The 25,146-nt window shown below is 45.9% G+C and overlaps 2 protein-coding genes across 2 annotated transcripts in view; one reads left to right on the top strand and one right to left on the bottom strand.

Annotated features, from left to right (window-relative positions):
- The window catches only part of LOC311226124 (uncharacterized protein), a gene marked incomplete at both ends in the record, with an annotated part of 109,877 nt that overhangs the window by 84,484 nt on the left and 247 nt on the right, over positions 1-25,146 (top strand). The window lies entirely within an intron of this gene.
- Positions 990-25,144, bottom strand: LOC311225094 (platelet-derived growth factor receptor-like protein; the record flags this gene model as incomplete). The annotated part of the gene is made up of 6 exons (XM_084310299.1): positions 990-1,496; positions 8,408-8,544; positions 20,485-20,778; positions 21,799-21,950; positions 22,189-22,468; positions 25,141-25,144. The coding sequence occupies 6 exons, from the start codon at positions 25,142-25,144 to the stop codon at positions 1,308-1,310; spliced, it is 1,056 nt and encodes a 351-aa protein (XP_084166425.1). The 3' UTR covers positions 990-1,307.

The following is a 25,146-nucleotide window of genomic DNA, read 5'->3' as shown; positions in this document are numbered from 1 at the left end:
CAACCAGAGCAGCTCAGCCTGGCACTCTGCTCAGCTGTAGACCACATCCCCTGGCTCCTCTGTGGGACACACAACCAGAGCAGCTCAGCCTGGCACTCTGCTCAGCTGTAGACCACATCCCCTGGCTCCTCTGTGGGACACACAACCAGAGCAGCTCAGCCTGGCACTCTGCTCAGCTGTAGACCACATCCCCTGGCTCCTCTGTGGGACACACAACCAGAGCAGCTCAGCCTGGCACTCTGCTCAGCTGTAGACCAGATCCCCCGGCTCCTCAACCAGAGCAGGAGACTTGGACTACTGCCCTCCTTTTCAGAAGATGCACTATACAGATTAGGAGAAGGGGCGGGATTGTTTATACCTGCAGAGCCTGCCATTAGTAAAACATATTTACTATGTAATTCTTCTGGGGCGGCTGGGTGGCGCAGCGGACATTGCACTCGTCACCAACGCAAGAGACACCGGGTTCGACTCCGGCTGTCGGCGCTGCCTCCGGCTTGGGTCGGCCGTCATACTAACTCAATTGGCAGAGTTAGAGGGTGGAAGTCGATGGGTGGTAATCTGGACGTTGTGGACAGCGACTCCTACAGGTCTGTTGGGGACGCCTGCACAGCAGAGACAGGAAATGGCGGGGGCAGTGTGAGCCTCCCACACGTTACACCTCGCCAATGAGAGTCCGCGCTGGCAGGTGAAAAGATGCGACAGGCTGCCTCCTCGTGTACCGGAGGGGACACGTGATGCAAGGCTTCTATCCTCCCTACAACCGGCCAGTGGGGGGCATATGCGAGCAACGTTCAAGACGGGGGAGGGAAGAATTGGCAGTGGAATTGGGAGGGGAGAAAAATAGAAGAAAAATGTAATTCTTCTATCTTCAGTCATTGTTAATCCAAAAATAATGTTGAGGCACTGTGAGCAAAAGGAAGCTGGGAGATACTACTTGGTATAATAAACATGGCCCTGTGTAAACAGCAGTGAAACGGTTAACTGTTCAGGTGTAGCTTTATTTGTATCTCACAGGCAACATACTCAAAGTTGTGCTCCTCGCCTTATTATAAATGATATTCCAGTGGTAAATGGAATGGTATATTGCCACATGGACCCACACAGGACTAGGTAGCAGATATTTTATTATATGCACACCGTCTACAGTCTAAAAAATATACATTCAAGTAACCTTATTCATCGATACTTGCATTCGGATTTTGACTAGACGTCCGTGTTCTGGTTGGTGTGAGACAGTGATATGTAGGGTGTGTATATATATATATATATATACGTCTCACATCAAACCTATAATTATGATGCCTCGGCTATTTAGAGACGATGTTGGTCGATACCATTGTCTCGCCGTGTTTGTTCTTGGCTCGACAAATGTACCTCCCGAAATCAATGGTCTCCAGGTCCTGTACGGTGATGACGCTCTGGGAGCTGCGGGTGGTGTGGCCCAGGCCTCTGCTCAACAGCCTCCACGAGCTCTGGGTGCTGGTGGGTCGCTGGTCCTGAACAGCAGAGAAACCGCACCGGTTTAGTATACGATTATGTTAAATACATTCCTTTTGAAATTAACTTGGATATTACTCATAGATAAAATAGTTCAAATACTGTTTTTCAAATGTAGATATTTTACTAAAACAATTTACAGACTTTTTACCTGTTATTTTTGGAGGTATAAGCTCAATCTCCAAAGAAAATGCTATCCTTTTATTAATTTCTTTGATCCACTTTCTCCTTTTTTTCTATTTTTCTCCCATCCCAATTTAGCCGTGCCAATTCTCCTCTCCCCTTTCTTGAACGTTGCTTGCATGTGCCCCCCACTGGCCGGTTGTAGGGAGGATAGAAGCCCATCGCATGTCCCCTCCAACACTGGCGGACTCAGGGGGGGGGGCAAGGGGGGCGATCGTTTCGCAAGGAACCGATGGGCTAATATCTAGCTAACATTTTGATGTTTCTCGATCTGCACTGTCCCTATTTTCCCCCCAATGTATCCTTTAGGTTAGGTTAGAGTAAGTTAGTTTAACTGAGGCACAAAGTCCAAGCATGCTGGGAACTTGAGGCACAACTCTGAGCAGCCCCGTCACTACAATATTCCATCCATTTAAGTTGTCAGTTTTAGACACGTCCCCTCTTGAATGTTCAGATGCCAGAGGGCTTAATGCAGTCTGAGCTGTAACCCTGCACCCTACTGCTGTGTGTGAGGTAGGTAATACAGCAAGCTTTCTTTGAAGGCTCAAAGATTGAGTTTGTTTGACCAATTATGCATTACTAAATACTAATGTATGTACACTGCAAGTGCTTTTATTGATGGCAGTATGCAGGCCTGGACTGGCCATCGGGAGCACCGGGAGTTTTCTGGCCTGGCCTGGCCTGTGCTGATGAAAAAATATATATAATTACATAATATATATAATATAAAAAAAAATTCAGGCCACATAACTTAGAAGCAGGCTAGGCCAGTGTTTCTAGTTGCAGCGACGCGATAGTTAGATAACCTAAGTGCGGAACAACCAGGAGATCACTGTGACAATCAATCAATCTAATTTAATTGTATAGCACATTTAGACATGACACTTCAACATGACACATGACACACGTCAACCAAAGTGCTTCACAGTAAGTCGCATAGCAAAAGAAAAGTCCTAAATCCTAAAATATTAAAAACAGACAGAGTACAGAGAGTAACAGTCTAAACCAGGGGTAGGCAACCCTAGGCACGCGTGCCTGCATAGGCACGCGGGGGCATTTTCATAGGCACAGGGGGCAGCATAAAAAAAAAATTATAATATTTTTTTTTTTTGCTTTGAAATATTATAGTGAAATATTTTGCACTGTTGTCGCATTTATCTTGTTGAAATCCTCCCACAGGTTCTTTTTACTACCACATATTTAATTGAGACCCTTTATTTGTTTATTATTTCAATTTAGCTGGAAATACATTGCTACATCATTCAGTAATATTTGCAGAGCCTTATAACAAAAACATTATTACGGTCACCATTGTGACCAGTGGGATTAATCAACACATTTTATTATTTAATTTTTCTATTTCATTGAACATTGCACATGTTAAAAGCAATTTTTTTACTCAATGTGAGTATTACCAAGTCAACTTGTGTTCTTAAAACAATGACAACAAACATAGTTTTATTAGGTTGAAATAATGTGGTTGTGTACTTATTTTTCTGTTAACTTATTATGGGTTGAAAACTGAAAACCTTAATGCACAGTAACTGAACTCAATATTTTTAAGTTCTGGTAACTTATTATTATTATTTTTTTTACAGTGTAGTCTTGCAATCAATCAATCAACTTATTTACACGATATACCTCACATTCACCCTCCATTCACATCCTGGTGTTCTCCTGGTGTTCTCCATTAGGCCTGTAGGTGGAGCTATGACAGCACACGTACAGTACACACACCGATAGTGTGTGATGTGTCCAAAAATGAATGGGCAAATGTGAGTGAAATGGTCGCACTGTATGCAGCTGTTTGTCTGCATTGCATCCCCCCCCCCCACCCCCCAACTCAGATTTAGGGTTGATACAACCATCATAATAATATTGTTAATAATAACAATAATGATGTAATAATGTAAAAATTATCATAAAAAATACCTGATTATGAGAAAAAAATTGCATGGACGATGCATGGAATATTGTTGAGGCACACTAGTTACAACTATATTTCAAACAGGCACTCCATGTCAAAAAGGTTGCTGACCCCTGGTCTAAACAGTCATACATCTTTTATTCAACTTCAGTCCTGATCATAACCATTTTTTTTTATGTTTGTTTTTTTGTAATGTCAGATTAAAAATGAAATACTCCCACTTTTCTGAAAAGAGTTGTTGTTGTTAAATCTGACATTACAAAAAACTAAAATCCATCAAAATCAGTGTTGTTGCTAATCATTGACATATGCTAGCCTGTAATAACCCCCCCCAGAAAAATCTATATTGCATTTGATATATTATATTTTTTTGTGTTTTTTTAACAATAATTTGTGATTTGTGACCTGATCTCATGTAACCTCACAAATGCAATGAACAAGGTCCAACACTGGTTGCAAAACTCATGCCTACTGCTAAATACAAAAAAAAAACGATGCATGATGTTCAGCAAACGACCAGTTAGAATCACAAGGTCTAATGTGTTTCTGGGGGGGGGAGGAACTGGAATTGGTTTCCCATTTCAAGTACCTCGGAATCATCTTGGTCTCGAACCTATCCTTTAAGAAACATATCAAAAAAGTTAAACGCACAATACATTTTTATTTAGTTCATTTTAGACACATCCGTCCTTTTTTTAACGTGCAAAAACCTATCTTCATTGCATGATATTCTCACACATTGAATACTGCTTCACAAACTGGTCATTTGCTGGTGTCACTGTCATGAAACCCATCGAACAGCTTTATCATAGAGCCATCAAGGTATTTGCCAGGACGGGCGGCTGGGTGGCGTAGCGGAGATTGCACTCGTCACCAATGCAAGAGACTCCGGTCTCGACTCCCCGAGTCGGCATTGCCTGCGGCTTGGGCCAGTCGTCATACTATCTATTCTCAATTGGCAGAGGTAGCGGGTGGAAAGTCGATGGGTGGGGATTGGACGTTGTGGACAGCGACTCCTACAGGTCGGTTGGGTGACGCCTGTACAGCAGAGACAGGAAGTATCGGGGGCAGCGTGAGCCTCCCACGCGTTACTCCTCGCCACTGAGAGTCCGCGCTGTCTGGTGAAAAGATGCGACAGGGTGCCTCCTCGTGTTCCGGAGGGGACACGTGATGCAAGACTTCTATCCTCACTACAACCGACCAGTGGGAGGCATAGTCGAGCAATGTTCAAGACAGGGGAGGGGAGAATTGAAGGGGAGAATTGGCCATACGAAATTGGGATGGGAGAAAAATAGAAAAATAAGGAGAAAAAGTGGATAAAAAAAAAAGGTATTTGCCAAAATTTCTAAGTCTTAAAAAGCGCTTGTTTCATCTACAAATGCCTACATGGACTAGCTCCCCCTCCTGTATAGGAATTCATCTACAAAAAAAGAAACACTGGACTCTGCACCAGGTCAGACACCAGAGGTGACTGCATGGTCCAACGTAGACTGACAGGGCGGGGCTAGGGGGTGGCTACTCAAGCCCCGAATGTTTTCTGAAAAGCCCAGAATCTATTAAAAAAAAAATATATATATATATATATATATATATATATAATTTTTTTTTTTTTTTTTTGACAATTAATCATTGTTACATGAAAATATGTTTGCACCAGATTTAGCAGAAGCTAATTTCCATCTGTAGTCTATCCATCTGTAGTCAAATAACTGTATTTGAGTGAGTTAAGTCTTGGTGTTATGGTAGACTCAGACCTAAGCTTTAAATCACAATCAACAAGTTGACAAAAACATAATTCTTCCACCTTAGAAACATAGCTTTTGAGATATGTGATAACACAGGCTGCCGACATGTTTTTATGAATGGAAATATCGAATAAAAGAAACAACGATGAAAACCCGACTATACTCTGGTTTTCGGGGGTCCTGCCGCTCAACGTTCGGCGAGTTAACCCTAGATCTTAGATCCTAATATGAAAAACGATGTGATTTAATGTTCTATGTCTTACCTTGACTTTGTCTATTTTACTGCTATCTATTTTATGCTTTATGTCTGCCCTTTATGCATTGACCTTGATCTGCCAATGTTGTGCTCATTTTATGCCTGTCTTTTTGTACTGCTGTGAAGCACTTTGAGCTGCAATTCTTGTATGAAAGGTGCTATACAAACATTATTATTATTATTATTATTATTATTATTATTATTATTATTATAAATTATTATAGTTTGCTTCATTAATTAAAAGGTGTGAATTTAAGTGTTCTCTAGTGCCTTTTGTCTGCTTTAAGGTGGTGGTATAAGTTAAAGGTTGTGGTGTCGAAGTAAAAAAAATCCGTGCCCGCTAACATGGGCACCTATCTGGGCTAAGCCCCGGATCTCCTACAATCCTAAATCCGCCCCTGCTGACCACGTTTGGCCAAAACGTCCTGTCTATAAAAGGCAGTCAAACATGGAACAGTCTCCCCATTTTAGTCTAGATGGAAACATAGGTCCACCTGCATAGGGTGGATTTTTTTTCACCACCTGTTTTTTCTTAATCCTTGAAGTGTCTATTTTAAGATTCTGCCAGGTAACATGTTGAAATAATGTCCCATGGGGTTTATTTTTAACCCTTTATTACACCTATCCTGAACCAAAACCTGAAAAAGAAAACAGCATCACTTTTGAAGTTAACAACATATAGAGACAAATAAAAAAAAATCCAAACAAGTTTGACCCAAGGAATTCAGTACAATTGTTATGTTTAAGATTCAAACACATCTTGATACATTTTCAGGACATAAAAAGCCAGAAACGATGAAAAAAAACGTATATCACATCTCTATTTTCTCTTTTTACTAAAATATAGTGCATTGGACGAGATCTATTTAGGGTAATATTGCTCCAGCTCATCCACATTATGTTTTGCATACTCTGCCTCCTTATTAAGAGCTTCTTGCTCTTCTGACTCCACTTTCTGGGCCAGTACCACCACAAGAGAAGAAGGGAGGATGGGTCCAACCGTCCAGACAGGCTCTAACACCCCCTCATCCATCATCCTCTCCCAGCCCATATCCTGATCTAGGGTTTGGGCCTCTCAAATATTGGCTGGTCTGCTCTTTTGTAGCAGGCAACTCTGAAGTTGACTCGCTATAAATGTGGGATGCGACAGACCTTGGGAGTCAAGTCAAGTCAAGAGTTTTAATTGTCACGGCATACAGGTATACAATGAAATGCGGGTGGTCTTGCCCGCAACGATGTGCAATACAGTGGTACATATAATAGAATCAAAAGAAGGAGGAGGCAAGGTCTACTTTGGATCTGGATATGCCCATCAACCTCCAAGAACTCATGCATTAACCCCTCTCGCCTCATGCACTTGGCTCTCCCGATGGCTTTTTTTCCAAGACAAACAATGATGATCCTCCTCTACCAGCATGACCAACCTCTCCATATACTGATGATCCTCCTCTACCATGTCAGTATGACCAATCTCTCTACTGATGATCCTCCTCTACCAGCATGACCAACATCTCCATATACTGATGATCCTCCTCTACCAGCATGACCAACCTCTCCATATACTGATGATCCTCCTCTATCATGTCAGCATGACCAACCTCTCCATATACTGGTGATCCTAATTTACCATGTCAGCATGACCAACCTCTATATACTGATAATCCTCCTCTATCATGTCAGCATGACCAACATCTCCATATACGGATGATCCTCCTCTACCATGTCAGCATGACCAACCTCTCCATATACTGGTGATCCTCCTCTACCATGTCAGCATGACCAACCTCTATATACTGATAATCCTCCTCTATCATGTCAGCATGACCAACCTCTCCATATACTGATGATCCTCTATCATGTCAGCATGACCAACCTCTCCATATACTGGTGATCCTAATTTACCATGTCAGCATGACCAACCTCTATATACTGATGATCCTCCTCTATCATGTCAGCATGACCAACCTCTATATACTGATGATCCTCCTCTACCATGTCAGCATCACCAACCTCTATATACTGGTGATCCTAAATCCTAATTTACCATGTCAGCATGACCAACCTCTGTCTATATACTGGTGATCCTCCTCTACCATGTCAGCATGACCAACATCTATATACTGGTGATCCTCCTCTACCATGTCAGCATGACCAACCTCTCCATATACTGATCATCATTGGACTCAGCACTTCTGGTAAATCATAAAAATACTCAAACCGGCCGAGGAGGTAACATTATTTGTCACTGAGTTGAGAGCTCCCCAGACTACAGCAAACTTAACGTTCGGCAATGGCGATCGCCTAGAGCGAACTATTGGATATTATTATGAAGAGGAAGAGGACAAACGGTGACGATCCATCCATAACATAAGGTGCGTTTTCACCAGACTATGTTGGATTCTAGTATTTTCAAACAGGCTGTTTGGACGTACGTTCCTGGATGTAACGTTAGCCTGGCATTGCTAACGGGCCAACTAATATTATATTTATTGATCCTGTTATCACACTTGGAACAAGAGTGGACAGGCTTTTGGTGGACCTGCTGACAAAAGGTAACGTCTATTTTACCGTACCCCATCATAAAACATGCCTTTGTAATTATTCCAGCGTCGTATACTCCCCTGTTGGAGTATAAATAGTGCCTGTCAAATGAGCCATACTATTGTCTCTATAGCTCTAATATAGAATATACGATGGGTCTGCAAACATCGTGAAAATGGTCAAAAAAGCTGGCTCCAGGGAGTAAAGATGGAAAAACAGCGTGGCAGTCAAAGAGTTAACGGGTATCGTCCTCCTCACCTGGCCCGGGTAAATCCAGGTGAAGCTCACATCCACGTCTGGTTCTCCCAAGACGGTGCAGGTGACATTGATGTTGTCACCGCCTCTGGCAGATTCAGACGAGGCCTCCAGGCTCACAAAAGGTGGCCCACTAGGAACTGTGGAGAAGAGATAGAACGTAATGAACCATTTGTCTAAATCGGGGGTCGGAAACCCGCCGCTCTGAAGCGTCATGCGGCTCCTCAGCCCCTCTGCATGGCCCCTTTTGGGACTGTGACGCACGGCAACATGGCTGGACGAGTGAATACACCATCCCTTATATGACTTGATTGATTGAACATTTTATTAACAGATTGCAGAATGGGTACAATACAGTATGGCTCAATACACACAATTGTTAAGGGGATGCAGACCAGAGAAAGACTTTCGTCTTGTTTACATCAGGGTCCCCCATTTTCAATTCATCATAACATTTATGACATACAAGATATACAAATATACAGTACTGTTTATTTACAGGCCAAGTTTCTAAAAGAGAATATATACATTTGAGGGGGAGGAAACTGTACATTGGGGGGGGGGGGGGGGTTGTTGGACATTTACAGGGGCCAGTTTCGAATTGCGGCCTCCCGTAGGCACTTTTTTAGAGCGGTTTTAAAGGTGGGTAGGGATTCACATTCTTTTACGGCTGTGGGTAGGGCGTTCCACATTGATGTGGCATAATTGCGAAACGTGTTTAGTCCCTTGTTTGAGCCGAATCTGGGTTTAACATGATTTGTGGAACTCCCTCTGGTGTTGTGGTCGTGGTATTCACTGACCTTTGGGAAGTATTTTGACATGTACATGGGTACCTTAGTGGTGTAGTGTATCTTGTAGACCAGGCCCATTGCAAGTTGCTGTACTCTGTCGCCTACTCTAAGCCATCCTAGGTTGTCAAAATGGGCAGGGGTGAGGTGGGTTTTAGGAGTCAGGTCAAGCAGTAGTTTGACCAGTTTGTTTTGTGATGTTTGTAATCTTGTTTTTAGTGCCTTTGAGGTGCTTTGGTACCATGAGGTGTAAGCATAGTTGTTGTGAAGGGCCAGATTAAACCGAATATATATATTTATTTATATATATATATTTAATTGTATTTGTATATTCTCTAATATTCCCTGATATCCCTTGTATATTCCTTGTACAATATTCATTGAATATCCATTCTAGCCTACTGAACATCCCATAATAGTCTCCATTCTACTATTGGTCGAGACCTTGGTGCCAGGCTGCCATACCCCTCAGACCCAGTTCAAACGTACCGCTCCACATGTACGAACAAGTCCTAGTTCCGCGTAGGAATCTGGCTACCGCACCACTAATGGGACTATTTGTTCATAGTGCGTATATATACTGCGCTACTAAAGTAGGACTTTCTTTTCAGTCCAGTTTCTTACCCTCCAATAGAGTCACAGACGTAAAGCCTCCCCGCGATGCCACGTGTGGGAGTAAGGCCAAGTTCGCCTACCATCGGTATTGAGACATCGTGTATATTAATATTTGAATAGTCATATTTGGCACTATATCGTCGAGTTGGACGTAGTCTATTAAGCTAATAATAGTCTGTTAATATATAGTGCTTCGTGCGGTGAGAATACTACCGTAGTCAGTACCCCATCGTTTCGGGCAGAGAACTGGCTGCTTACCCAGGGTGGTTGAAGCTGAAGGTGTGAAGCTGCACCCGAGGAGCCCCAGAGCCGACGAGCGAGTGGACCTGTATACCGGATTATTCTACCGACGACAGCCCGCCTTCCCAGGCACGGATTATGCTTTGTATACTTTGATTATTCCATGGATAAAGACCCCCGACACTGCCGTGTGTTGGAACCCCCCCCCCTGGAGAGGACGCAAGGTGAGGAGACGCTCTGCAAGACGAGGTCGCTTCACGTCTCTCCCCCGTGGACCGGAGAGAGCCGGCCCACAAAGAGTCCACCTGCTTTCATCTGTGGTCCAAGGATCGCCGGCGCATTGAACGGCACTACAGTGGGTTCACCTGGGATACCCTTGGCCGGACGAGGCAGCCGGATTCTACCCCCCCCCCCTCCTACTCCTGTTGTCTTACAAGCGACCGGATTAACCCCCTTAGTGTATCCAGTCTTATAATCATTAAAGTATCATTGCTGTTATTCCTTAACTATTCCAGGTCGTATATTTACCACCTGCGCCATCAGAGATTGGACATTCTCTATTGATATACCGACGAATACTCTTTGCCATAAAAGTGCATACTATTTCAATTCATAAATGTAATTAAGTGATTAAGTGCTTGCTCTACACACCATTGCTGTGTAGTAATAAACGCATACTTCGACTTCGTACATTTGTGTTGGATCCGTTTCATCTACGTGAGAGTGTTTATGATAATATATTTATGCCGTGTACTGGGTGGCCGAATATTAAGTACAAAGGTAGTGGTAGTAAGTATCATATCTAGTAATACAGTCAGGGAATTGTACCCCTCAGTCACCATTGGTCCTTCGAGCCGGAGGGTAATTAGTGTAATATTAATATAGTGTTATTAATATTGAAATGGCCTATGATGAACACTCCACGAAACGATCCTCCTAACCAACGCCCGCAGCGCGAACGACGGCTCCCTCAGTACTTAGAGGCTTACGCTGTCAGTCAACAACCTAGTCTTCTACTAACAGTAAACGCGGTAAAACTAGAAAGTAAAAGTATGTCTAACCCCAACGCCCAGACTACCCCGACCATAGAGGCCCCTACGGGCTCTAATGTAACTGACCAAGTTCACGGTGGGGACCAGTGGGAACCAGACATGACTTCACACCCCGCCAGTACTGAAGAAGTAGTCCCCGATGAGTCCCGGGAGGAATACAACGCTACCGAGAGAGAACTCGGCACGGAAGAAGACGGGGAGAGCACCGTGGAGATAGAGCTCCAAGGCTCCGCAAGGAGTACCCCGAGGGAAGGCTCCCCTATACAACCGCCTTCTCCCAGCGAGGCAGAGAGGACCCTACAGCAGGCCTTCCTCATCAGCCTGAACGCCGCTGCTGAACGCGACCGACTGCAGATACGTCTAGAAATAAGACGCATTCAGATGGAAGAGAATGTGGCCCGAGAACGAGCCGGTGCTCAACGGGACGCAGCGCGCGACAGACAGCAGTCGCAACTAATAGAACAGCTGATCAGACGGACAACACCCTCTCCCTCCGCCAGAGGCTCCAGGAACTCGTCTAGACACACCTCCAGGGCGGCATCCCCTAGCCGAGTAAACAACCCTGAACTTGACCAACAGACGAGGTCTATACCCCCCACAGACCACCTCCCCCCACCGGTCCAAGCGAGACCTAGCAACCGGGAAGGAGCAGCATATCCTGTGGAGAGGCTAAACCAGAGACTACAAGCACTGGATGACCTAACTGAAGACGAAGAGGAAGAGGAGGAGAACCACGCCCGAAGACAGCACAGTACTCTACCGGACCAGGAGGTCCGGTACAGCCCAGGCTATACCCCCGCGGAGCTGCGCTACAGACCCCCGACTCTATACACGGGTGAGCACGACGCACGACCCGCACCGAGGAACAGCACCTGGACAAGCGGGCCATGGTACACTGCCGGTACCAGCCCATACCAAGGAGCGGGAGGAGACTCGCCTAGGAGGCCTCTCCCCCAACGCTCGCCGATGTATCCACAGTCAGCGTCATACATTGGCACGCCTATGGTACCCGACTTCACCCAAGAGAACCGGGCCCAGTATACAGAACTCCGCATGTGTCTGGAGACCATGTTGGTGGATGTATTGGATGAACGCCACAAATACGCCATCCTACTGAAGCACTTAAAGGTACCCCGCGCACATAATATAGCGCTCGCCTACGCGACTTCCACCACCCCATACACAGCAGCGCTGGTAGCATTGGACCAGAGGTATGGGCGCATATGGGATTACGTGATCCAGGAGATCCGACACATCGACCGCTTACCCCCAGCAATAGACAATCGAGCACTGGACGACCTGTCCATCAGAGTGCAGTCCCTGGTAGGGATGTTGGGAGCGCAAAGAGAGAAGGGGAGGCATGAACTTTACGCCAACTCAAATGTGGAAAGGATTCTGGAGAAGCTGCCGCCCGCTCGTCAGGAGCGCTTTAGGCGGCAGAGGGACCACAGAGACCCGAATGGCCCCGAACCGAACCTCCTCGATCTAGCAGACTTCCTGGCGAGAGAAGTCAGCAGCCTACGGCTAGATACATTCGGACGGAGCACCCCTGGCTCCAGAGAAGGAACCAGACGACTAACTGATGGAAGAAGATCGGTGACTGTGATGCACCAATCGGAGTCAGTACCGAGCAGCAGGAGCCACAGTACCCCCTCCAGAACGGAGAAGTGGAAGATAGTGTGCCCCTACTGTGAGAAAGAACACTGGCTAGCGCAATGTGACTCCTTCCCCAAGCTGAACGCGGAGGAAGCAGGTCAATGGATAAAGTCCAACAAGCGCTGTTTTCGCTGTGCGCGCTCACACATGGCAGCCGAATGCCGCTTAAAGAAAAGGTGCACCAAGTGCGATGGAGCCCATCTGGACATACTTCACGACAGTAACAGACGGCGCCCTTCACCTGCACCATCCAGCCGCAAAGCGAGCGTCATGTACATCGATCCCGCCAGCAGCAGTGGAGCCCGAGTACTCCTAAAAGTAGTGCGTGTGACACTAAGCTACCAGAATAAAGTCCTGGACACTTACGCCGTCCTCGATGACGGGTCAGAGAAGACCCTGCTGCTCGCCTCCGCTGCGGCCCAGCTAGGGCTGCGGGGAAGCGAAACCCAAATGACAATTCGGACAATAAGACGAGATTTGAAGACGATAAAGGGCGAGAATGTCTCATTCTCTATCGCAGAGAGCGGCCAGCCTGAGCGACGGTACCAGATTGCAGACGCTTTCACCAGCCAAGAAATAGGGCTGTCGCGGTACACATACCCCGTCGCCAAGCTGATGGAGAAATATGCACATCTGCGCAAGTTACCGATCCCGCTCATAGACAATGCTATGCCGACCCTGTTGATAGGCTCCGACCATGCAGACCTCATTGTCCCGATAGACCGGGTTCATACCGGACCCCGAGGCTGTCCTGCAGCAGTCGAGACCCGTTTGGGATGGACTCTCCAAGGCCCGCTCGCCAAATCTCTCAACCGAAGTACAGCCACTAGATGTCTCCACTCCCGAGTCACAGAGGGAGAAACCGCACTCCTGCAACACGTAGAGCGGCTATGGACCTTGGAACAAATGCCCTTTAAGAACGGAAAGAAAGACATTCGCTCTAAAGATGACATTTACGCCATTCACCTCCTCGAGACAGGGACCAAGAGAGTCCCGGTCAACGGTGTGTTGAGATACGCCACGGCACTCCTGCGGCGAGAAGGAATGCCTACTTTCCACGCCAAGACAGACGCCACAGAACGGTACCTGCTGAACACGGAGCGGCGCTTAGCCAAGAACCCCGCCCAAGAGAGTGTATACCGCGCTGAGATTGAGAAGCTCATCACAGCGGGACACGTCACAAAGATGGACATTAAAGAGGCTGACCAGACCACTGAATCGTGGTACGTGCCCCACCACAAGGTCCATCACAACGGTAAAGACCGCATAGTATTTAACTGCAGCTACCAGATCGGATCCCAAAATCTAAATAAAGAGTTACTGCCCGGTCCCACACTCGGCCCCTCCCTACTCGGCGTTCTACTCCGCTTCCGCCAGGAAAAGGTGGCCATCAGCGGGGACATTAAAGGAATGTTCCTGCAGGTGAGATTAGTAGAGGCGGACAAGCCCCTGTTACGGTTCCTATGGAGAGAGAAGCCAGGAGATGAGCACCCAGCCATCTACCAATGGGAAGTCCTCCCCTTCGGAACGACGTGCAGCCCCTGCTGTGCTACATTTGCACTACAGAAACATGTAGCAGAGGACCCAGCAGCGGACGAAGAGGTCCGACACAGCGTAAAGAACAGCTTCTACGTAGACAACTGTCTACAAAGCCTTTCAACCCAAGAAGAAGCCGAGGCTCTCCTGATTAAACTCCGCGCCTCATTGATCAAAGGCGGCTTTGATCTCAGGCAGTGGGCCAGCAGCGATCCGCAAGTACTGCGCAGCCTCTCCTCCGAGGACAAGGCAGCCAGCAGCGAGACCTGGATGGCTACAATCCCGGGAGAAGCCCAGGAGATGACCCTGGGATTGGTGTGGCGATTCAAAACAGATTCGCTTCACTACAGACACAAGCCCCTGACTACGGAGCAGGGAAGGCCGGCGGCGGCGCCGACCACCAGACGGAGTGTGTACACAACACTCGCCCGACAATATGACCCGCTAGGATGTATTCTACCGTACACCACCAGGGCAAAAATGATTGTACGAGCATTGTGGGACAAGGACCAGGGCTGGGACGACCCCATTCCCGCACACCTTGCATCCACCTGGAGAGAGTGGGAGATGGAGCTCCACTCACTCCCAGGCGTTAATATGCGCCGAAGCTACTTCCCACCCACGGTGAGGCCAGAGACATGTAAAATGGACTTACACGTCTTCAGTGACGCCTCAGAGGTCGCATACGGATCAGTAGCCTACTTGCGGGCCCAAGACCAGGGGGGAGAGATCTACACAGCATTTGTCCTCGCCCGCTCGAGAATAGCCCCACGCAAGCAACAATCTATCCCACGTCTAGAGCTCTGCGCAGCCCTAGCCGGAGCGCACCTAGCCACGCTCATCCAACGTGAGCTCACCATACCGGTGTCTAGAACAATCCTGTGGTCAGATTCCACGACGGTACTCGCCTGGATCAAATCGGACTCATGCAAGTACAAAGTCTTTGTGGGAGTCAGAGTCACCGAGATTCAAGACTTAACCGAAGAGTTAACCGGAGAAACAGAGTGGCGCTACGTTGATACAAAACAGAACCCAGCTGACGTCATCACCCGGGGGATGCCCCTGGATGACCTCACCCGTCGCAATGTCTACAGTGACGGCCCCGCATTCCTAAGACTCCCGGAAGGACAGTGGCCCATGCCTATCCCGAGGGAAGCAAGTCCAGAGGAGGTGGAAAATAAGAAGTCTGTGTTCTGTGGATTGAGCACCGTAGCCTCCACCGACCCTAACATAGACGATTGCACGTCCATAGAGAGTGCACAACAAAGAACATTCCTGCGGTACCACCCGGAGTGCAAGTCCCCCGCTGATATGTCAGCAGCTAACTACGAGGAAGCAGAATTGCTTCTACTGCAGCGAGCCCAGAGAGACTCGTTCCCCGATGAATTGGCCTGTCTACAGGGAGGAAAGCCCGTCCCATCCGACAGCAGATTAATTCACCTGGCCCCCGAGAGCGACGCTCATACCCTCATCAGAGTGGGTGGTCGCCTACGCAGAGCCCCCAATCTACCGGATGACATTAAATACCCGATCGTATTGAACAGCCGACACAAGGTCACAGAGCTGATTATAAAGAAATACGATGAGGATGTACATCACGCAGGAGCAGAAAGAGTCTTCGCGGAAATCAGACGTCGTTACTGGATCCTACAAGGAAGAGAGGCGGTACGACGCTTCCAGCGAACATGTCTAGACTGCCGCAAGTGGCGCGCGCAGCCCAGCATACCAAGGATGGCTGACCTTCCTCCATGTCGCCTCCGAATCGGTGACAAGCCATTCCACTCAACGGGTATGGACTGCTTTGGCCCGCTGCACATAAAGAAAGGAAGAGGAACCGAGAAGCGGTGGGGTATTGTATTCAAATGCATGACCACCAGAGCGATACACATCGAGCTTCTCCCGACCATGAGCACAGACTCATTCCTTATGGCCTTCCGTAGATTCACATCACGGAAAGGAAGACCGTCTACCCTATTGTCCGATCATGGGACAAACTTCAAAGGCGGCGAAAGAGAGCTGAGAGAGAGCTTCCAAGCTATGGGCCCAGAACTTAAGACCCACCTCGCTCCAGCACAGGTTGATTTCCAATTCAACCCCCCAAACGCACCCCACTTCGGTGGCACTTGGGAACGAGAAGTGCGCTCCATAAAGACAGCCCTGTACGCAGTACTTGGGGCCCAGACTGTGGCGGAAGAAGTCCTAATGACAGTCCTCACGGAGATTGAGGGAGTACTTAACTCGAAGCCCCTCGGATATGTCTCCAGTGATGTGGCGGATATCGACCCAGTTACCCCCAACACACTCCTGATGGGGCGGCTAGATCCTGCATTACCCCAGACAATGTACCGGCCTGAAGAAGCGAACGGCCGACGAATGTGGAGGTACAGCCAAGTATTAGCCGACAAGTTTTGGAACAGTTTCCTACTGCACTACCTACCGTCTCTACAGACCCGCCAGAAGTGGGTAAAGGAGAGAGACAATTTGACAGAAGGAACAGTCGTCATGATTATTGATCAATCACTGCCCAGAGCTATGTGGCCGGCCGGCCGCGTAAGCAAAGTGATCACCGGTGCCGACGGCAAGGTCCGAGCAGCTGAAGTGCTTGTCCAGGGTCGCACTTACACCCGTCCCGTGGCGAGGCTCATAGAACTGCCTCGACTCCCAGACACAATCGATGATGACCATGACCCTACAATCCTATGACTTTGTGAAGTTGACTGACCCCTACAGCAAACCCTTATGTGTAAATAGACAACGCGATTAATCTGTCTCTGTTTAACTGATTAGGTCTGGGACCTATTCAGGGGGTGGCTGTTGTGAAGGGCCAGATTAAACCGAATATATATATTTATTTATATATATATATTTAATTGTATTTGTATATTCTCTAATATTCCCTGATATCCCTTGTATATTCCTTGTACAATATGCATTGAATATCCATTCTAGCCTACTGAACATCCCATAATAGTCTCCATTCTACTATTGGTCGAGACCTTGGTGCCAGGCTGCCATACCCCTCAGACCCAGTTCAAACGTACCGCTCCACATGTACGAACAAGTCCTAGTTCCGCGTAGGAATCTGGCTACCGCACCACTAATGGGACTATTTGTTCATAGTGCGTATATATACTGCGCTACTAAAGTAGGACTTTCTTTTCAGTCCAGTTTCTTACCCTCCAATAGAGTCACAGACGTAAAGCCTCCCCGCGACGCCACGTGTGGGAGTAAGGCCAAGTTCGCCTACCATCGGTATTGAGACATCGTGTATATTAATATTTGAATAGTCATATTTGGCACTATATCGTCGAGTTGGACGTAGTCTATTAAGCTAATAATAGTCTGTTAATATATAGTGCTTCGTGCGGTGAGAATACTACCGTAGTCAGTACCCCATCGTTTCGGGCAGAGAACTGGCTGCTTACCCAGGGTGGTTGACCCCATGTGAAGCTGCACCCGAGGAGCCCCAGAGCCGACGAGCGAGTGGACCTGTATACCGGATTATTCTACCGACGACAGCCCGCCTTCCCAGGCACGGATTATGCTTTGTATACTTTGATTATTCCATGGATAAAGACCCCCGACACTGCCGTGTGTTGGAACCCCCCCCCCTGGAGAGGACGCAAGGTGAGGAGACGCTCTGCAAGACGAGGTCGCTTCACGTCTCTCCCCCGTGGACCGGAGAGAGCCGGCCCACAAAGAGTCCACCTGCTTTCATCTGTGGTCCAAGGATCGCCGGCGCATTGAACGGCACTACAGTGGGTTCACCTGGGATACCCTTGGCCGGACGAGGCAGCCGGATTCTACCCCCCCCCCCTCCTACTCCTGTTGTCTTACAAGCGACCGGATTAACCCCCTTAGTGTATCCAGTCTTATAATCATTAAAGTATCATTGCTGTTATTCCTTAACTATTCCAGGTCGTATATTTACCACCTGCGCCATCAGAGATTGGACATTCTCTATTGATATACCGACGAATACTCTTTGCCATAAAAGTGCATACTATTTCAATTCATAAATGTAATTAAGTGATTAAGTGCTTGCTCTACACACCATTGCTGTGTAGTAATAAACGCATACTTCGACTTCGTACATTTGTGTTGGATCCGTTTCATCTACGTGAGAGTGTTTATGATAATATATTTATGCCGTGTACTGGGTGGCCGAATATTAAGTACAAAGGTAGTGGTAGTAAGTATCATATCTAGTAATACAGTCAGGGAATTGTACCCCTCAGTTACAATAGTCGTAGTACCCTTGAATGAGTGCTCCTTTTAGAGTCTTCAGGGTATTCTTGTTTACCAGAGAGGAGATCCGGTACAAGAATCTTGTTCGTTGGTTGACTTTTTTGATTACATTGGTTGCCATTTTGTCACAGGAAAGATTTGCCTCTAGGATCGAACCCAGATATGTAATTTCATCTTTCCTTGTGACAATATTGTCACCCATTGTAACTGAGAAGTCGTTGGCCTTGCTGAGTTTGTTATTTGATCCAAAGAGAATGGACTCTGTTTTACCCGGGTCTAATGATAGTTTATCAGCGAGCCAGGTGCCGATTCTGCCGAGTTCAGAGCTGAAGGCTTTTTCAACCTGTAACTTGTCCCTGTCAGAGACCAGCAGGGCTGAGTCGTCCGCGAACAGGAACAAGTTGCAGTCACAAGCTGACGACATGTCATTTGCATAAATTAGGAACAGTAGCGGTCCTAGTATGCTTACTTGTGGAACACCACAGCTCACTGGGAGGGGGGTGGGGGGGGGGGGGGGGGTAGGGTACCGTTTACCTCCACCATCTGTTCTCTCCCCTCCAGGTAGGATTGCATCCAGCTCACTGAGGAACTATAAAAACCAATCGTTTTTAGTTTGTCAATCAGAATGGAGTGATTGACAATTTTAAACATTTTAAATCGTTTTTATAAACTGGTCAACACGGCTCAAAACGCTTTATTTCCGGCTTTGGGTGCCTGATGCGCCTGCGCTGTGATCACCCAAAGCCGGAAATAAAGCCGGTTTAAGCCGTGTTGACCAGTTTATAAAAATTATTTAAAATGTTTATTAGCAACGCCGAGCTTTCAAACCCTAGCGTTTGTCTGTCCAAAACCCTCGTGCAACTGTGAGTACCTTTGAAATTTCTTTGCGACACCTGTACGACAATCGTTTTGATAGAGAAAAGCGAGACAGACTTAATTGTAGGATTTTTCAATGGTCATATAAGGGATGGTGTATTCACTCGTCCAACCATGTTGGCGTGCATCACAGTCCCGAAAGGGGATCCCCCTCTGCAGTGGCTCCCTGTAGCTTTGAAAATAAATGATAATAATTATGGAAATTAATAATGGCTATTTTTATTTTAAAAGGAACGAGATCGAGGTGATACTGTGACACTGAAATAAAAAAGTGTTTAATATTGCGTCAACTAAAATATCCATCACACCCTGCCTCTCCCTGCCGTCTGCAGGTGACTAATCTTGAGTTTCCGACCCCCAGTAAGCTAACCATGGATAAATCCAAAAGAATAGCAGTCTTGGGAGTAAAATAGAGGGTTTAATTCAGTGTGGACAGGTTAATTTGCCTAACTGTATGGTTGATATGTGGCTAGAAATGAGCAAACAACAAAAAAACGCCACTTAAAAAAATCTAAAGCATGTATTTAACAAAGTCAAATTTGTTATATTAACTTAAATAAATAAACAAAAACTAAAAATATACTTATGTTGACGAAAATGTCCAATAGGCCTAACTAAATAACAGATTACAAGCATTATGTTGCAACAAGATAGCCTAGATAAAGGCATAATAGCCAGTCAGACTGACTCACATGGTCCCGATTTATTTGTTCTTGTTGAGGAAAATCAGCATATCGACATGGTCAGACGGGAGCACGTGCAGCTGACATCTAAGCAGCATGTGTGAAATGATCTACTCCCTTGTATCAGTCAACATTGTGAAATTCCTTCAGACTGAACCGCACCCTGTTTCCATGTCATAAATTCACCACTGACACAACTTGCAGCTAGAATACATAGAAGACAGAAAATTCCATCCATTGAAGGGAAAATCTCACTTGGCAGGGATCCACTTAAAGCAGAGAGCAGCACCATAAAAGTGCGCTTTTGACGCATTTCTTGATTCATGACTCAGTGAAAAAGCCTCTGATGCTTGCAATCAATAAAACAACATGCGTGATTGCGGTACCCTCCACGTAGAGCAGCTGGTACTTGGTGGAGACTTGCGGGGTGGCCCGGGTCACGGCCTTGCAGTAGAAGACTCCCCTGTGCTCCAGACTGGGGTTCTGCAGGATGAAGCCCTTGGTGGGGTCATAGGACACCAGGGTCCCGTCCGCTGGGATCTCCTCTGGGGGGACCTCCTTGTGCAGGGATACCTTAGCCGACGGGTCACTCACACGACAGGGCACGATGGCGGGATTGTCCGGGCGCAGGTAGACGATCTCAAAGTGGATGGCGGAAGGGACAAAAAGACTGTCCCTTTCTGGTTTGAGAAAAAAGTTTGAGAAAAAATATATATAAAAAGTATATATAATAATAATATATCAGACTTATATAGTGCTTTTCTGGGTACCCAAAGACTTTACATGGATCATATAAAAATATAAAAAAATTAAATAATGATACAATTCTGTGTCAACAAGGGAGGTTGACAGCAGTTTAGGTGTGAAGCCTGTGAAGAGGTGGTTTTGAATGTTGGCAGTGTGGGGGCATTTTTTTATGCGTCGGGAGGGGCATGTTGTTGGAGGTCAGAAAGGTTGGGGGGGGGGGTCAAGTTGTTGAGGGCCTTGTAGATGGTGAGTAAAATGTTGAAGTCCTGTATTTAACCGGGAGCCAGTGGAAGTCAGGTATTATGTATCTCCCTCATGAGTATACAAACAAAACAAAAATATACTGTATGCCCTATACAGGACACTGTTGTCCAAACTGTTTTGTATGTCAAGGACACCCACATTTATACCCGTTAGGCCACAGACCCCCATTTAATACGATTATTTCTGAGGGACCCCATCTGAGAATATTATAAGATATATATAACTCCAAAACTTTCCACACTCTTTCCTATATCCTCTCCTTGAGCTAAATTGTTGAGACATTTAAGGTATATTATAGATAAAATATTTATGTAGAGTAATCATTTGAAAAAAAGATTTTAGAAAGGTGCAGAATATTTTATAAATTTTGCGTTTACATGTTGTGTGCATGTATCCCCTCCCTCCCCTTAACAATTGTATGTATTGAGATGTACTGTACTGTACCCATTCTGCAATCTGTTAATAAACTTTTCAATCAATCAATCAATACTTCCCATTGCGCCACGTGGAATATACATGATTGGATCAATTACATGCTGGTGCTCTAGTGTGACATCTAGCGGCTGAATGTTATCTATAGCACCTATAGCAAACTATTCAAAGATTTTCTGGGGACCCCTTCAAGGACCCTTCCCCGGACCACACATTCAGACCCGCTGCCTCAGGGCTGTTGGATGTCACATGTTCACCTGTGAAATAGATGTATGAGACAGAGGTGCGATCAGGGTCCTTGTGACACTCGTTTCCATCGCACAGGAGAACCCAACAGCTGTACGACCCCGTGTCGGCAGCAGAGGGTGACGTCAGGATCAACTGACTGTACTTGTCACTTTGCTTTATGCTGAAGTGGGGAGAGCAAAGGTAAATACACTCACAGACAAATCCTTCATTATAAACACACTGCGATTAAGTTTATTTGCACATAATTAAAACAATAATAAAGAAACACATGGGTATTTTAAAGAAGCATGTGCAGGAAGAGAAACCCAGGGTTTATTGGGATGGATGGCTCCCCTCAAAATTTGAACAAACCTGATATAATATTAACAAAGGGAAAGGATCATCTCTCAGTGAAATACCTGAGGCGGGAGTCGTTGAAGGTGTCCAGGTAGGGGGGGTAGGACCAGCCGATGTTGCCACCTTTACACCGCAGCTCCATAGCCCTGCCAGGAGTCAGGGTGGTGCTGTCGGCCAGACGCAGGAAGCGGCCCTTGTCCAGGACCTGTGTGAGCAGGGACTGGCCTCTCTCTCCCGCGTCCTTCTCCTTCAGCTTGGGATGACGCAGCTTCACCCGCTTGCCCCCGGGCCTGATGCGGTTCTCTCCTGCATCTTTCCTACGTTTGGGTTGTTGGCAGGCACCTAAACAAGCATGAGGGAGAGATATCGTTGAGATGTAGTATAGGGAGAGGAGTAGAAGAAGGGATTAAAGGTGCTATAGATAAACATTTATGTAGAGTAATAAAAGTATTGGTTTTCCCCAAAAACATTTTATTAATGAATGAATTTATCATTGAAAAGATTTAAAAAAAAATAAACGTTTACATATTGTGTGCATGTATTACTTCCCTACTTTCCATTTCCCCACATGGAATGCACCTGATAAATTACATGCTACTGCTCTAGTGCGACACATAGTGGCTGAATGTTATCTATAGAACCTTTAAGAATAAGAAATACTACCATCCTGAACTGCCCCGGGATGCATTTTGAACATGGACAGAGAGCAGAAAGTCAGACTAGTGGTGAACCATGTTCAGTTTACCCATCTGGAGCGCTGAGCTCCAGATTAGCACTCCACCATCTACATACAATACACTTAGCCCAAAACGTGTTTGAATGAATTTATTTTAGACATGTTAAAATACACACAGGATTTAAACCCCAATTGGGCCACAACCATCACATGCATTACATTGTTTGAGGAATTATCACACAATAAAGTCAGAGACTTTACTTCCATTGTGGTCCTCATATGTCACAGCAATAGTTGGCACATGTAGGTCTCAGCAAGGTGCAAAAAACACATTAAAACAAGAATTCTTCCCAATAAACACTTAAGATAGCTCTTATACATTTAGAAAAATACATACAATTCTTACACTACAATATAGAACAACATGTATACAAAATAAACTGCTTCAGTTTATAATTGTCGAGCGGCTAGGCAACCATCCCTTCACTGCTCTTTTAAAATGCCTAATCGTGACAATTTATTTTATATGAGATGGTAGCTGGTTCCATGTGTGTATTGAGCCGTATACTGTATTGTACCCATTCTGCAATCTGTTAAATAAAGTTTTCATTCATTCATTCCATTGTATAGCTGCTGAATACTGAAAGGTATTTTCCCCAGCCTCACTCTTAATCCTACAGGGGACAATATCCGTTCCACTTGCTCTGGTGGCATAGCCATGAGTCTCCCTGACGAGTTTAAAATAATCTTTTAAATACTTCGGAACGGAACTATTCATTATTCTATGGGTAATACTCAGCTTCAAATAATTGATTCTGTCTTCAACTGACAACCATTTGAGTTCTGTGAACTGGGAGAGGCCAACAGGCGCTAAAAACAAAATTACAAACATCTCAAAACAAACTGGTCAGACTACTGCTTGACCTTACTCCTAGAACCCACCTCACCCCTGCCCACTTTGACAAACTAGGATGGCTTAGAGTAGACGACAGAGTACAGCAACTTGCAATGGGCCTGGTCTACAAGATACACTACACGACCAAGGTACCCATGTACATGTCAAAATACTTCCCAAAGGTCAGTGAATACCACGATCACAACACCAGAGGGAGCTCCACAAATCATGTTAAACCCAGATTCGGCTCAAACAAGGGACTAAACACGTTTCGCAATTATGCCACATCAATGTGGAACGCCCTACCCAAAGCTGTAAAGGAATGTGAATCACTACCCACTTTCAAAAACACTCTCAAAGAACACCTACGGGAGACTGCAATTCGAAACTGGCCCCTGTAAATGTCCTAACCCAACCCAATGTACAGTAAATGACCAAGTATGGTTTTGTCAATATTCCAGTGTACAGTTTTGCTTGTACAGTTGTACAGTGCCCCCACCCCACCCACCCAACCACCTCCAATGTACAGTCCCCCCCACCTACCCTCCAATGTACAGTTTCTACGTCAAATGTATATACTCTCTTTTCTGGACTCTTTTTGTATCACAAACAGTACTGTATTTGCAAATCTGATATATCATAAATGTATAGATGTAGCAGTACTGTCTATCTGTATGTCGTGTATGTCATATATGTTATGATGAATTGAAAATGGGGGATCCCTGATGTAAACAAGACGAAAGTCTTTCTCTGGTCTGCATCCCCTTAACAATTGTATGTATTGAGCTGTACTTTACTGTACCCATTCTGCAATCTGTTAATAAAGTTTTCAATCGGGGAGCTCAGGTAGCTCACCGCATATCTCGGCGCTATTTCTGCGTCGGGGAAAACCGTGCTGCGTCACGGATCTGGTGGACTCCGAGTTCGATTCCCGGACCCGCCGTCATTTGCCAGAATGTCTTCCCCTGATCTATATCCCGTTTCACCCTGTATCTGTCGGTCATGCTTGACCAGAAAAGCGATAAACGCTAAAAAATTAAGTTTAAAAAAAAAACAGTCCTAATCACTTTATTCTGGGATGTCTGTAGTTTTGTTTTGATGTACTTAGGGGTGGTGTACCACGCTGTACTTGCATAGTCATAGTGGGGTTGAATTAGTGTCATAGCCAGCAATTTCAAGGTTTTAATATCTAAACATTTTGCCTTTCTGGACAGAAATTGAATTTTGGCTATAACTTTTAACCCCATCTTCTCCCCTGTGAGAGACTGATCCATTTCACACAGTTTTTAGTGTGTTTGTATGTCATTCTTTTCTCTCTCCCCTTTGTCTCTCACCTCGCTCTCTCTCTCTCTCTCTCTCTCTCTCTCTCTCTCTCTCTCTCTCTCTCTCTCTCTCTCTCTCTCTCTCTCTCTCTCTCTCTCTCTCTCTCTGTCTCTCTCTCACGCATGT

This window comes from Notolepis coatsorum (assembly GCF_963971535.1).
Source record: "Notolepis coatsorum genome assembly, chromosome: 3".
Classification (NCBI taxonomy): Eukaryota; Metazoa; Chordata; class Actinopteri; order Aulopiformes; family Paralepididae; genus Notolepis; species Notolepis coatsorum.
This window is presented reverse-complemented; position numbering and strand designations above follow the sequence as displayed.